The sequence below is a fragment of the Dipodomys merriami genome, unplaced genomic scaffold, assembly GCF_024711535.1.
Source record: "Dipodomys merriami isolate MVZ:Mamm:240054 unplaced genomic scaffold, mDipMer1.0.p SCAF_5, whole genome shotgun sequence".
Taxonomy (NCBI): domain Eukaryota; kingdom Metazoa; phylum Chordata; class Mammalia; order Rodentia; family Heteromyidae; genus Dipodomys; species Dipodomys merriami.
This window is the reverse complement of record NW_027206068.1, coordinates 75,345,512-75,359,991: the sequence shown is the minus strand read 5'-3', so window position 1 is coordinate 75,359,991 and position 14,480 is coordinate 75,345,512. Positions and strand designations below refer to the sequence as shown.

Genomic DNA, 14,480 nt, shown 5'->3' with positions numbered 1-14,480 from the left:
AGTGCACAGCCATGTCTCAGGCTCCAAGTCCCTGGGCAATGGAAACCTTCAAAGCCTTAGGAAGGCACTGAATAATAAGTGCCTGTTACAGTTAAAAGGGAAGGTTCTGACCAGGTGCTCCTAGCTACTCAGGAGGCTGAGATCTGAGGATCGCAGTTCAAAGACAGCCCAGCAGAAAAAGTCCATGAGACTCTTCTCACCAACTAACCACCAAAGTGCCAGAAGTAGAGCTGTGGCTAAAGTGGAAGAGCTCTAGACATGAATAAAAAAATTCTCAGTGATAGTGCACAGGCCCTAAGTTTAAGCCCTAGGACAGGCATAAAACAAAACAAAAACAAAAAAATCACACTGAGTTTTCATTCTTTTTGCTGGATTTAGGAATGCAGCAACAGGCTCAGGGCTTTGAAACACACTGGACTCACGCTTCCTAACAGTGGGAATGTCTCACAGATCCCATACATATACTCTTCTTAGCAAGGTGTTGCTATGCCTCTTTTGAGATGAGGCTTAAAGGTTAATGATCCTCCCAAGATCACAGAAGGCAGTAGATCTAGATCCAGATCCAAGCAGACAGACCCAGGTTTGAAGATCCCCAAGGCTGTGCTCCTTTTCCTACACTTCTTCCAGCCTGTGCTGAGCCCTAGGACTTTGGTGCCCCTGGGACACAGCACCCCGTCCCTGCAGCTTTGACAAATTCTTCAAGCTTCTCTTGTGAGTCTTTAGACTCTTGCTTCTCTGTCAGGTTCAGGAACCTGACATCCTCCAAAACGTGTAGCAAAAAATTCTTTTTCTAGCCAGGTATTGGTGGCTCATGCCTGTAATCCTAGATACTCAGATCTGAGGATCATGGTTCTAAGCTAGCCCAGGCAGGAAAGCTCATGAGACTCATCTTCAATTAACCACCTTAGAAAACCAGAAGTGGAGCTTTGGCTCAAAATGGCAGAGTGTTAGCCTTAAGTAAAAGAGCTCAGGGACAGTGCCCAGGCCCTGAATTCAAACCCCATGACGGACAAAACCAAACCAAACCTTCCTTCGGTCTGTTTACACACCTTCCTGAGAGAAGAATCTGGAATTCTACTGGTTAGACATGAAGCCATACCCATGTGTTCCTTCATGCACATTTCAGCAGCCTCCCAGGAGGAGCCATCTTGGCCAGGCTCTCCCGTGCTGGGACACCAGCTTCTCACCTGCACCCCTGGGCAGCAGACTGCTTTTCTGTTTTAGTTCCAGGGAAAATATCCTCTGCGTTAAAGGGCAGACAGAAAGTTACCCTTTGGGAAGCCTAAGAGCTGTTGATCTCAAGAACACTTGAAGACTTACCCCTTGTTTGGGGAATAACCAAGACATCAGTTAGACAAGGGGTCACTGTCCCCCACTAGCAAAAAAGTGTGTGAAGCAGTTACCAGGAAGAAGTAAAAGAACCAGAAGGACAGCCGGAATAGCCCTCCCCTCTGTAGCCCTTGTCCTGGGGAATGGGGCCAGGCTTCGGTTCATCCCTGTGAGGCCCGGCTGAGCTTTTAGCTGTCTTTGTATGCATCTGTGGGTCCTGAGTCTGGATGCTGTCTCTGAGCTTTTTTTGCTCAAGGCTAATGCTCTATCACTTGACTCATAGCTCCTCTTTTGCTTTTTTAAACTGCATAACTGCAGATAGCGTCTCACAGGCTGGCTTAGAACTGTGATCCTCAGATCTCAGCCTCCTGAGTAGCTAGGATTACAGGTGTGATATTCGTGCTTGGCTAAAGGCAGCACTCCTTCAATGGACAAGCCTCACTAGACAGGAAACTTACTCAGGGGTCCCTTTGTTGTTCCCCACCTGTTCCTCCAGTAAGCTAAACCCCACCCCACCCACCCACCATTGCCGCTGGCCCTCTGGTCTTCAATTCTGTGTCTCCCTACCTCCATCCTGAGACTCAGCTTCTGCACATTGCTGTCCCTGGTTCCCACGTGTACTGCTGGCTCGTCTCTAGTACGCACTGATATCTGCGTCTTGCCCGTGCCCATCCCTGGTCCCTGTACATAATCACATCTTGGATTGGCTGCTCCAGACAACTGTCAACAGCTGGCTGGGCCAAAGGCCCAGCTGCAGTTTCTCTCCGGGGGGAGGGACTTGGATTGCTCCAGTTCACAAGGAGGTCACAGCGGCAGCAAGTTCTGAGCCCTGGGATGCCCGGGCTGGGACATGGCAGGAGGAACTGACCCTATGCCAAGAAGAAAAGCAGCACAGAGGGACTCCGTTCAAGGCCAAGGAGCCAGAGATTGGCTTCGGGGAAGAGGAGGCCGAACCCAGCGTCTGCCTACACCAGACATACACACTGTGCCAGGTGGGCAGACGCCCAATGGAGGGCCAGAGTCTGGGCCTGGAGGACAGCCCGGTGAGGAGTCCCGAGGAGCAGCAGCAGGGACAGGGACCTCGGGCGCAGAGCAACAGCGTTTCCCTCCGTCAGCAGAATGGGGAGCGTGGCGGCGGCAGCGGCGGCGGCAGCGCTGCTCAGGAGAGCGGTCACCACGGCTGCCTTTATTACCCACCATCAAACAGCAATTTCTTCCCCAGCCTCCTCGCTAATTACCCAGCCTGCGTTCTCATCTCGTTTTATTACTGGAATTAACAACGAGTTCAGAGCGTGGAAAGCTATTAAGATGTGTGATTAAGCCACATTCAATTAGTTTCTACAAACAATTTAATTGATGTTGCAGATAGAATTAACAGAAGGTGATTGTGTGAATGGCTCCGCTGGTTGCAAAATGGGGGAGGCTGTGGCGGGCTCTCTTGGGCCAGGCGAGGTTCGGGCGCGAAGCTTGACGCTTGCCCACCAACTCATGTGCCGCACGCCTGGCCCTGGGTGGCCACCTCGGTCAGTAGAGGCCTGGGCACCACGGTCCTGTCAGGTGAGACTCATTCCCCTTAGAACAGCCAGACAGCTCCGGCGCCTGTGGGACCTTCTGTAGTCACTGTGAGGACTTGCAGGTAAGGGGGCTACCTGGTTAAGTTTGCTGAGGTTGGAGAAAGGCAGCAACGGGGAGATGGAGGAGGGAGGGCAGCAGCGAAGGCCAGTGAGTGATGAAGGGGAGGAGAAGGAGCAGGGCAGAGGCACGGGCACAGAAAGAGCCGGGTGCCCCCGAGCGGGCGAGCTCAGGCGCTCACTCTGCTTCCCCTTGGGCTGTGGCCGCACAGCAGCTTCCAACCGGATCTGTGACTTGTAAAATGCCAGGACTAGGGCTTGAATTCATGGGCCTGGGCTGGCGCTCTCTCACTTGAGCCACACCTCCACTGGTTAACTGGAGGTAAAAGTCTCAACAGACTTTCCTACCTGGGCTTTGAACCTCGATCCTCAGTTCTCAGCCTCCTAAGTAGTTAGGATGACAGGCACGAGCCACTGGTGCCCAGCAGATTAGTGACTGTTGGTGAGAAGGCAAGCATGTAGAGGGCGGGGAAGGCGACCCGAGCTGCCGGTGCCGCTGGCATCCCATGGGGGAGGAGCATGGCTTCTGCCGCCCGTGAAGAGCCCAGGCTGACAGGCCAGGAACTGCCGTTCTCAGAGGAGCCAGCCCCGCAACCTCTTCGTGGACGCCTGAAGGACGTGGGGCCCTACTTCTGGAAGTCCCTGGCCCCTGGGTGGGTCGTGTCACTGGCACGGAAGCTTGCGGTATAACAAGTGTAGTGGGAGGGGCTGAGGGGATTCAGAAGGCCGCTCTCCCACCCTGGGTCTTTAGCAGCTTCTCCACTAGCCCAAAGCTAGGGACGCATGGCCATCTAGGGAATGTGGACAGTCGCGGGCCCAGATCTCAGTCTGGCTGCTCGCTGGGGGCTGACACACTGTAAGGCCACCGAACCTCTGCTCTCCGGCCGAGGGCAGAGAACACGCCCACCGGCTGCCTCCTTTCCTTCCTGCTCTAGAACCAGAACCCACCCCCATTCAACTGACCCTCCTCCCACACTCTTCCTTGGGTCCCTTTGCTCTCTGGGGAGGGGACAGCAGAGGGACCAGATGCCACACTGTTAGTCACACAGAAGGAAGAAGGTAGGCACGCAGGAGGCCGAGGCTACCTACCCCACGTGGGCAAGGGGACACATGCTGCCAGTAGCTCCCCAGTTCAGGTGGGTATGGGCAGAGCACGTGCTAACCTGCCTGCGGACTGACCGGCCTGCACACGTGAATGAATAGGGCCGCTGGGTCTCCACTTGCTGTCTGGCTCTCTCCATCTGAATGGCCATGATGCCCGAGACCCTTTCTGGAAGCCTCCTTTCGGCAGGAAACACCATCAAGCTGCTGTCTTTCTGGAGCTAGCGCCTCTGGCCCTCCCTGAGAGGCGGGACTCTACCACAAAGCCTTGGGCCTATAGAGGACCCTTTGACAGCCTGAGCCATTGTCTGTTCCTGTCATACTCACAGGCCTCAAGTCGATGCCTCTTAAACTGGTCCTTAAGGACTCAGGAGAAAGGCAAGTCCTGTGGGGAGAGGAGGGTTGGGGAGGAAGGGAGGGTACCATCTCTTCTCCATTCCCCAGGGTGCCACTGCCACCTGACAGCTCAGCTCAGATCTTATCCTGTGAGGTGCTGTTCCTTGAGCGAAGGGGCACGGCCCGTGCCCCTGAAGGGCCCAGGCTGGAGTCTGGCCTGCACAGGGCTCCCAAGGCCGGCCCTTCCCACGCAGGCTGTCTGGGCAGGACTCTCAGGGCCAGGTTATGGCTGGGGACTATGGCTTGGGCCTCCCTCACACGTGCAGGCTCAAAGATGGGCGAGGGACCCTCTGAGGCAGGCCCAGGGCCTCTGGGCGGGGGGCGGGGCTGGCCCACGTGCTGTGCTCGAGGGGCTTCACAGGAGAACTCATTAGCCCCACAGTGGGGTGGTGACAGAGATGGATTCTGGTGACAGCTGTGTGCTGGAGCCACGCAGTGAGGGGAGGGGGAACCAGGAGGAAAGGGGAGTGCCACGGGGGCCACGGCACAGCGTAGTAACACCACAGCCTCTGCCGGGCCACGGGCCTGCCCTCCCGGCCTGTCCACCCCCAACACTGCCACGCCCTGTCCTCTCCTAGAGAGCCAAGGTCATTCTCAACAGCCAGGCTTAACCTCCATCTTGTCTTCTACCATGGCTATGGTCCAGCTGCAGACAACTGCTTAGTGACACCCTACCGGAAGTGGCAGACCAGCTCTCCAAGCCCTTGACGCGTGACACGGCCAGCCTGGCCGGCAGGGGTGGCCACCCTGCCAGCAGCGAAACCCACATCCCTGGTAGGATGTTTCTTTCCCGCAAGGGAAGCTGGGCCTGGACCTCACACCTTTCCCAAGCCACAGAAGTGCAGTGATCCCTCGAGGGAAGTGCATCCAGGGCCACCGCGGCCCTTCTTCGCTTGCTCTCCCCCCTCCCGCTTCCTGCTGGACTCACGTGCAGGCTGGGGTGGTAGGTGAGCAGCCCATTGTCACACAGCGTCACATACTTCTTCTTCCACTCCTTATTCAAGGATTTGCCACTCCGCTTCAGCAGGATGCCCTAGGAACAAAGGGCCAGTCAGAACTAGACCTTGAGGACAGAGGTCTGACCAGAGGCCAGGATGTGGCACAGGACGGTCACAGTGTGCATCAGGGAGCGTCCTCCTCCCCCCTCCCTCCTCCTGAGCCACTGTGTCTGAGAGGCGGAAGGATCTCAGAGGAGGCGACATATCCTTCCGCAGATCTGTGTGCTCCTGGACCACCCACGGGGCAGCAGTCTGAACCTGCTGTGGGGGGATGGTGGTGGAGAGTATCTTCTTTCCCACCCAGGAGGCCCCACGGCATGAGGACAGGACACCACAGTTGTTGTGGTTTCTGTCGAGGCCTGGCCTTCTACCTCTTTGGGGCAGCATAGGGAAATCCCCTAACTGTCCCAAGAATGCCCCAGGCGGGCAACAGGAAGTCACCAAACTAAGTGGCGGCCAGTGAGAAGCTCTTTAAATGAGGCTAGCCCAGTGGGGCCAGGCAGACAGGCCCCACGTACATGGGGACATTCTGTTCGCTAACTTTCAGTACCCGAGGATAGAGCCTGGGCCACAGACGGAGGTAAGTACGGGAGCACAGGGGAAAGGCCCTGGAGGTAGTGCGGCCGCCCGGCAGCTGATGAAGGCAGGCAGACCCACAGGGCCACACCCAACCTGAGCCCTGGCAGACACCCACTCCTCCAAGCCTGGCTCCCTCTGGGTCCTACAGGGCACAGGTGAGTGAGTAGGCACTTGGACACCACAAATGGACACTAGGTGGCAGGCCTTCCAGGCCTCCAACTTCGGAGGATGGAAAGGCAATGTTCCCTGAAGATTTCTAGGAGAAAGCCCCATAGGAGGCTCTGTAAAGCCGGAGATTTCTGCTGTGAGACAGCCAGGAAAATGGGCAAGAGGGACTCAGCATGAGCACAGGGGCAGTACCTCTGTCTCCCCCTCGAGCTCCAAGGGGACCCATGCCCCCTGAACCGCCCCTCGCAGTTCTTAACACAAGGCTCTGTCCTAGTAGGTAAGATCAGTAAAAAGGTCGTGAAGGGCCGGGTGTGGTGGCACACTCCTGTAGTCCCAGCACTCGTGAGCCTAAGGCAGGAGAATGGCGAGTACCATTGGGGAGACCAATCTCAAAAAGCTGACTGAGGACTTCCACCAATTTCTCCCTTGCCCAGCCGGGTGGGGGTGGGGGCGAAGGGGGGGGCAAGGTGGCAGCGAGGGAGGGGAGGGCGCCCACCCTGACTGGCCAGCTCCACCCACTCAGCAGGGCAGCAGTGACCTGGCACAGGTAGGCAGCTGGCTGCACCTGACCTTGCGGTCTGAAGACACCTCCATTACTGCCGGTGCCTTAATGCACTGCCCTGGGTGTAGTGTCCCCTCACAGGCCAGGGGTGAGGGAACTGTTCCCACTATCCTGAGCCACAGCGACCACACCAGGACAAGCGCCCCCGAGAGACACGTCCGCCAGGCTCTGGAGAAGCCAGGGGGCAGCGGAGGGCGGGAGTGGCCACGTGTGCAGCGCCTCCCAGGGGGACAGTTGACCCCCCTCTCCTGCTGGCCCCTCCTCAGGGCTCCGTCCTCACGGAGGGCAGGGTGGGGTGGGCGGTCCTCGGCTCTCCAGCCTCCAGTCTCAGGTTACCTCCTACCTGAGCCCGGTCCTACCTTGCCGGCAGCCGGCTTCCGGTATGGGGCAGAGCTGCCAGCCCGTGTCCCTACCTGACACCCGAGGGCCCTCGGCTGCCGACCAAGCGCGGCTGCTGTGCGCACGGCCGTGGCCGGGCCTCGGGGCCGCAGGGGTCGCCCCAGGCCCACCTCTTCCTCCAGTAGGCAGCTCTGGGAGGGAGGGCAGCGGCTTCTCCACCAGAGCTCCCCGCTCCTCAACGCCTTAATGAGGCTCGTTAGCTGGGCGTGGGCGGGGCGCCCGGGCTGCCCACCTCTCCCCTGGCCCTCCGCCCCCGCCCTCCGGCCTCCAGCCCCGCGAGGAGCCGCGGGGTTCCCGCTCGCGTCCCCGGCCGGCAGCACAGGCTGCGCCCGGCGGAGCAGGAAGCAATCTGGGGCGGAATGGGAGCGGTGCGGAGGCGACAGCCCCCAGAGGACCGTTCCCCGCCGCCTCCTCCCAGCGCCGCCAGCCGACTTAATTGCGGAGTCCGGATTGATTGGGAATGCAAATGGCAACTGAAATGCAATCTCCACTCCCAGCAGGAGCTGGGGGGAGGGGAAGGAGCGGAACCCGGGAGAACGGGCAGGAGGGCGGGGGAAGGGGAGGGCCGCGGAGCCCTGCGGGGCGGGGTCAGTCTGGTCAGCCTCCGTGCAAGGAGGGGGGGTGGGGGGCAGAGAGCGCCCACCCCGTCCCAAAGTTGGCCACAAGGCATCAGGGCACCACGCAGGGCTAACTGCGAAGGTGCAGAAAGGGACTTTTCTGGGACAGCCCCCCAAGAGACCAGCTGACTCTAGGCTGGCCTAGAACCCCAAGGGCACGTCCACCAGGGCTTCTTCCCATTCCACTCTTCCCCATCCCCACATAGGAGAATCGGGGAACAAATAAGCCAGTCCCACAACCCCTCCCCAAGAAGGTGTGGCGCACACAGGAAGTGTTCTGCCCACTCCCCAAGAAGGTGTGGCGCACACAGGAAGTGTTCTGCCCACTTCTCCGATGTGTAGGTGTGCTTTTTTCTACAGGGGCGGCGTCCCCTCCCCTCCCCCGACGCTGATGAGCCCACTCCCACTCCCGTGGTGCACCTGCCCCTCCGCCATGAGGCCCCTGCTGGGGACCAAGCGTCAACAGGCTGTAAGGCGGGGAAGGCGCATCAACAGAAGGGGCTGCTGCCACTCTGTGGCCTCCCCGGCTTCAGGTGACTGCCCAGAGGCTGGCACAGCGCCTGCCGCATGCCAATCCCATGCGCATTTCAAGGGAGAAGCAGAGCCCCCTCTGGGGGCCTGACATGGCTCCTGGGATGTTTGATTCACAGAGCATCAGAAAGGCCCAACTTTAACACACGCATCTTGCCCCACACACTACCAACTCACAAACCTTTGCCCAGAAGGGCCAAAACAGACCACAAGCCCAGACCAAGCCATACTCTGGTGCTCTAGGTTCACCAACCTTCTCTGGCATCAACACCTAGCAACATAGTCCCCCGTAGACTTGACCTCTCCGACCACCCAAAGCTAAGAAAACCTGTACCAAGCCAGCAGGCTGGCCACTAGCCTCTGCCCGCAAGGCCTCCTGGGCAGCCCAGTCCCTGAGGCTCCTGCCCGTGCTCCAGACCCCCCTCCCCATTCTACCTCCATCCACCCAGCAGTGCCAGAGCGCCTACTCTAAGAACACCACTTCTGGGCATGGACTCTTCTATCCGGCCTTGCCTTTTCCAGTACAGGTGCCCCACAGGTGTGAGAACCAGGCTTGTGCGGTGTGCACTGCTCCAGGGAGTGACTCAGGGAGGAGAGATTGGAAAGCAGCATCTCCACTAAATTTTCTTTACAAATAAAAGGGCCTGCTGGGTGCTGGTGACTCCTGAGGGCTGGCGATCACCATCTGAAACTATTTGAAGCCAGGCGCGGAAAAAAAGTCTGTGAGATTTTTATCTCCAATAAAGCACCAAAAAGCTCAGGGACAGCACCCAGGTCCTGAGTCAAGCTCCAGGACCAGCACAAAACAAACAAAAAACAGGCCTGCAATCCTAGCTACTTGGGAGGCTAAGATCTGAGGATCACAATTCAAAGCCCGTCCAGGCAGGAAAGCCTGTGAGACTCTTATCTCCAATTAACTACACCAAAAGAGCCAGCAGTAGAGCTATGGCTCGAGTGGTAAGAATGCTAGTCTTAAGCAAAAAACTCAGGGATAGCACCCAGATCCTGAGTTCAAGCACCAAGACTGGCCAAAAATAAGTAAATAAAGAAGTGTGCCTTTAATCCTGGCTACTCAGAAGGCTGAGTTGTGAAGGATCAGAGTTCAAAGCTAGCAGAGACAGAAGGCTGTGAGACCCCATGCCAGATTGAAGGCATGGCTCAAGTGGTAAAGGGCCATCCATGGGGAGCAAAAGCACTCAAGGCCCTGAGCTCAAGCCTCCTCCCCCCAAACAGAAGCTCAGAGCTGTAAAACTGAACTAATAAGCGTCATAGGTGCTGGCCTTGGTACTTTTTTTTTGGTCGGTGGTGGGGTCTGAACTCTGAGCCTGGGCGCTGTCCCCAAGGCTAGCACTCTACCACTTGAGCTACAGTACCACTTCCGGTGGTTGCTGAGAAATTGAACCCAGAGCCTAATGCATGCGAAGCAAGCACTCTACCACTGAGCTGCCTTCCCAGCCCAGGCCTTGGAACCTTTTTTACACATGCCTCCAGGTTATTCTTGAGAGCCCTCTTCCTTGACCCAGTGCCCAGTACCTCCACCTCCAGGTTGCAAGTCAGGAACCTCAGGAAAAGGCAGCAGGTAGCTCTTTGCTGCCCTCCAGTGGTAATAAGGCAGAGCTGTGGGCCCAGAAGGCAGCTAGCCCAAGGAAGAGGCAGCCAAGGTTTCCGACCAGACATCCTTGGTGGAGGACTTGGGCCTGGGCGGGGAAGCTCCTATCCCAGACACAAGCTCTCCCATCACAGATGCCACTCTCGATTGCGTCCTGGCCGGTGCTGACCTGTTTAATGGGGATGGCCCGGCCACTCCCAATACTGTCCACCTTGCACTCGGCAGCCTTCTTGTCTCGGTCCAAGTCGGCACCCTTTCGAGACTGGAAGAGAAAAGAAGAGGCGCGTTAGAGAGCTGGAGGGCGGACCGAAGGGGAGAACTACCCCGTGCCTGCCGTTTCCAGACCTCCCACCTTCCTCCCCATCCTGGGCAGCCCTAGCAGTGGGTCGGGCCTGGGCCTAGGCGGCGGGTCGGGAAGGAACTGAGACCACGAGTATTCCAACGGGTTTATTCTTACACACGGCACCATACAGAGCAGCACAGGTCACTGAGCCGGGCCCGCCCCTCACAAGAGCAAGGACACGGAATACCGCGGGTGCGAGGAGCACGCAGCCCAGGGGCTGGGGAGGGTGGTGGTGAAGAGATGGGGGGGGGGCTGAAGAGAGGTGGCCGCTGGGGCTGAGGGCTGGCCGGGCCGGGAGCACAGGGCACGACAACTGGGGAGAGCAACGTCCGGAAGTGAGAGGGCAGGCGGCCCGTTTTGGTGGCACAGACGCCACACCGCGAGTGGCGCCGAGTGCGTCGGCAGAGCCCGAGGGGCACAGTGGATGGAGAGAGAGAGGAGAGAGGCCGGAAGAGGCCCTGCGCCCTGCCAAGCTCCTGGGGCACAGTCCACCCAAATGCGGATCCTAAGGAAATAGGGGGAGGCCAAAAAGAGGGGGCAAGGCAAGCGCGGTGGCGGCGGCGGCGGCTTCCGGAGCAGGAGCAGGAACGGCAGAAGTCCATGCAGGAAGGAGCAGAGGAGGGGAGGGGCAGGAAAGCTCCCCCTGGGAGCAGCTGGGCCAGCGGGCTCGGGTGCCCCTGCCCCCTCTGAGCCTCGTCGAGCCGGCCGGCCGGTGCGGGCCGAGCTCCCTTCTTCTCCATGCAGCGAGCCTGGCGCAGCGTCCAGCCGGGCCTGGTCCCCGGCAGCCCCCAGCGCGGGCTCCGGGCTCCCCGGCGTTCCTAGCCTTCCCTGGGGGTGGGGTTAGTTACAAAGGTTGCTGTGGGTCTCTGGAGCGGGGAGCTCGGCGGCCGCTTCTCATCTGAGAGCAGTCCCAGGGCCCGGCCCGCCTCTGGCCCCGCACAGGGGGGAATGTCCAGAGGTGCTGTGTGTCACCACCTGGTCTTCTAATTTGGAAGGAGTTGGAAAGGCCTTTTTGTTGATGAAAAGTTGGAAACAGTGGCACATATCTGCAAATATCGAAAGAATAGAGATTTTGGCAAGTTATACTCAAGCCCCGCACACGTCGGTCAGCACTGGTCAGGCAGAGACCCAGGTGCCTGGGGAAAGGCAGCAGCGGGGTGAAGAGGAGCAGGAGCAGGAGGAGGAGCAGGAGCAGGAGAAGGAGCAGGAGCAGGAGGAGGAGGAGGAGGAGGAGGAGGAGGTGGTGGTCGTGGTGGTGATGGCGGTGGTGGCTGCAGATGGGCAGGGGTGACTCGGCAGTTCACGTCAGCCAGGAACGAATGTTCACCACTCAGCCGCCCAGGCCCCTTCCCTCCTGTCCTCCAGGCTGCCGAGAGCCGAGAGCGCAGGGAGGGGACGCTGCAAGGGCAGTGTGGGAGAGAGCCCAGCCAGAGGGAGCGGGAAGAACTGGGCAAAGAATTGCCAAAGAGGAAATGGTCGCCCAGCAGCTCCGAGGTCAGCACCTGCCCCCAGTCCCTTCCTGGGCACCACAGCCCAGACTGCCACGGCCCTCTGCCCCTTCGGCCCAGGGAGGAGGAAGGTGAGCGGGACCACTGCCACCGAATCCCCAGGCAGAACTGCTGGTCAGGACGAGAGAGGTGCGGCCCATCCCAACCAGGCTGGTGAGCCACGAGGCTGCCAACCAGCAGAGACCCCGGGATCCCAGGGCGGGAAACGCCGCCACTGGAGGATGGAAACCAGAACCAGGGCAAGAGCGACAATAACGAGTACGTGGAGTCAGTCACGGGGCAGACTTGAGGACATCACAACCATGCCCAGCCACAGAGCGAGCAGGACACAAGGGGTTCCCCTGAGCAGGTGTGATGCCAACAGCAAGAATGGGGTGGGGGGGGTCCCAAGATACACCCATGGAGACGGACGTGCCTTGAGGCCACCTCCGGGACACTGGCGCAAGTGAGATCACCATGGAAACGATGGAAAGAAAAAGTCAGTGGCCACTGTGAAGATGGAGAGGGTGGAAGGGCTGGAGGGAAGGCTGTGCCGTGAGCTGGCGGCAGTAGGGGGCGTGAGGGAGACAGCGCAGCCGGGGCAGGCAGGCAGCAGAGCACGGGGAAGGAACATGAGGGGCCACAGTGGGGAAGCCATGGAGCCAGGCACCGGTGGACGGAGCGGGAGGCAGAGGGTGGCCTTGGTTGAGTCAGCCAGCAGGGGGAAGATGGGAGGCTAAGAATGGAATCAAGGCAGCAGATGACAGAGACAATGTTGGGGGGCAGGCCGCCAAGGGCACCAGGAGCAGTCCTGGTGACACAGGCGCCCACGGCTCCACAGGAGCAGCAGAGGCAGGTGTGGGCACTAAGCAGGCAGCCACTGAGGCTCTGCATATCTCAGTGATGGAACAGAACACAAAAGCTACAGGTCTGGGAGGGTCAGGCCAGGCAAGCGCAGAGGTAGCAGCAGCCATTAGCAGAAAAAGGCTGGTGTGCATGCACGCACGCACACACGCACGCACACACGCAAGGTGAAAGGCACACACAGTGCTGGTAGGCAGAGGGAGGCAGCGGCAGGAAAAGGTGTGTAGGTGGGGCAAAGGTGAGGATGGAGGAGCGAGGCCCAGGGACACTGGCTCTGTCTGGGCAGGGTCCTAAGAGTCTAGCCTGGCCAGTTAGACTCAGGCCCAGGCCAAGCGCCAAACCCTGGCTCTCAGAAGGAGGTGCACAGAGTGATGCAGAGGGATGGACAGCTCACCCACCTTTGTTCTGGCCAAGACTCCTGGAGACAGTCCAGCCAGGGCCCAGCAGGAGGCCAGAGGGGAGGCGGGGTGGGGGTGGGGGGGAGGCAGGGCTGGGTGTCTAAAAACCCAGACCGAGGGACAGCAGGACAGAGGGACCAAAGAGCTGCAGGGGCTGGCCCTGGGCAGAGAGGCCCATGGGACCCCGGGCGGGGGCAGGTGGGCGGGGAGGGGCAAGGAGCTCACAAGGAGACAGGACAAACCTGAGCGGGAGGCACGAGGCAGCGTGGTGAAGCCCAGGAAAAGATGGCTAAGCCTTTGTTAAACCAATCACAGCGGTGGGTGGGAAGCATGAAAGTTCCCCTCGGCAGTGGGGTAACGGAAAAAGAGCCGGAAGGCGGACTTGGGAGGCCTGGCTGAGTCTAGCTTGGCCAGCTAACCCTCTGTGTCGCCTTGGGCAAACAGCCTTCCGGCCTCCGGTTCATTAGCTGTTGAATCAAAGGGGGTCAGGGGAGTTAGGCCGTGAGTGCAGAAGATCCCTTCATGCCGACACAGAAACCCTGGGGGCTGGCGGGGAGGGGGTGGGTGGAAGACTGCAGGGGTGTGCTTGTGCACGGGTGGAGGTCTGTGGAAGGCCTGTGGGAGGCGTGCTGAGTCGGGAAAGGGAAGCCCTCCAGGGCTCGCAGGAATGATCTAGAAGATGCTGAGGGCCCGGGAGAGGAGCCTCTGGAAGCCTTGTGTGTCTACATGAGCGAGAGCGAGGCTGCAGATGGCCTCCTCCTGCCCTGGGGCTGCCTGCCCTCCTGGCCGGGAGCTCAGCGCTCGGCCCTGCCAGCACAGTGGCGCCTGCTCAGTGGCGGCGACTGGGCAGGGAGGAGGGCGGGGCACGTACCGTGAAGATGTTCGAGCGCCGCTTGGACTGCTTGCGGATGGGCGTGGGGGTAGAGGAGGCGGCGATGGTCTCGATGCGCAGCTCCCGCTGGCTGATGCTGGGGGTGGAGGGGACAGAGGACGAGTAGTCGCTGAAGGCGCTGCTGCCGCCATTCGTGGCCTAAGGACAGAGAGGGCTGCTGAGGGTGGCTCTGGGGAGGGCGGGGGTGGCAGGGGGCACAGGTCAATAAGCAGGTGCTGGGGACCCCTGCAAGGTAATAGCGACCTAGCCTGGGGTCATGGAGGTGGCAGAAGGACCACCAGCTTTTACAGGTCATAGTGGAGGGAGCCGGCACAGACTGGAGGCCAGCAGAATGTGTGACAAACTCTTTTCCTTGGGTTCTGGCATCAGGGCTCCTGCCCTGACTGACCAGGAAACTGAGTCACAGGCCTGGGCTTCCAACTGTCTTGAACAAGAGAGCACACGGACCCTCCAAGTCAGCGAGGTATGTCAAGCGGGGGGAAGGAGGAGAGGTGGGAAAGGGGGAACAGGAGAGGACACAGAAGGCTGCTGTGGGGGCAGCACTGGGCTCAGGGTCCTGGGAGAATCTGAGGTTTG

At 59.6% G+C, this 14,480-nt stretch overlaps 1 protein-coding gene across 6 annotated transcripts in view; it reads right to left on the bottom strand.

The window, feature by feature from the left end:
- The window catches only part of Agap3 (ArfGAP with GTPase domain, ankyrin repeat and PH domain 3), a 49,512-nt gene that overhangs the window by 9,250 nt on the left and 25,782 nt on the right, over positions 1–14,480 (bottom strand). For 2 of the 6 annotated variants that reach the window (XM_069997090.1, XM_069997091.1), the window contains exons 8-10: positions 13,884–14,042; positions 10,090–10,182; positions 5,386–5,490 (exon numbers count right to left, since the gene is read on the bottom strand). In XM_069997090.1, the coding sequence (XP_069853191.1) occupies positions 5,386–5,490; positions 10,090–10,182; positions 13,884–14,042 (357 nt within the window). Of the gene's footprint in view, positions 1–5,385; positions 5,491–10,089; positions 10,183–10,352; positions 11,310–13,254; positions 13,442–13,883; positions 14,043–14,480 lie in introns of those variants that run through there. The other 4 variants (XM_069997095.1, XM_069997096.1, XM_069997092.1 and 1 more) reach the window with 3 other exon arrangements.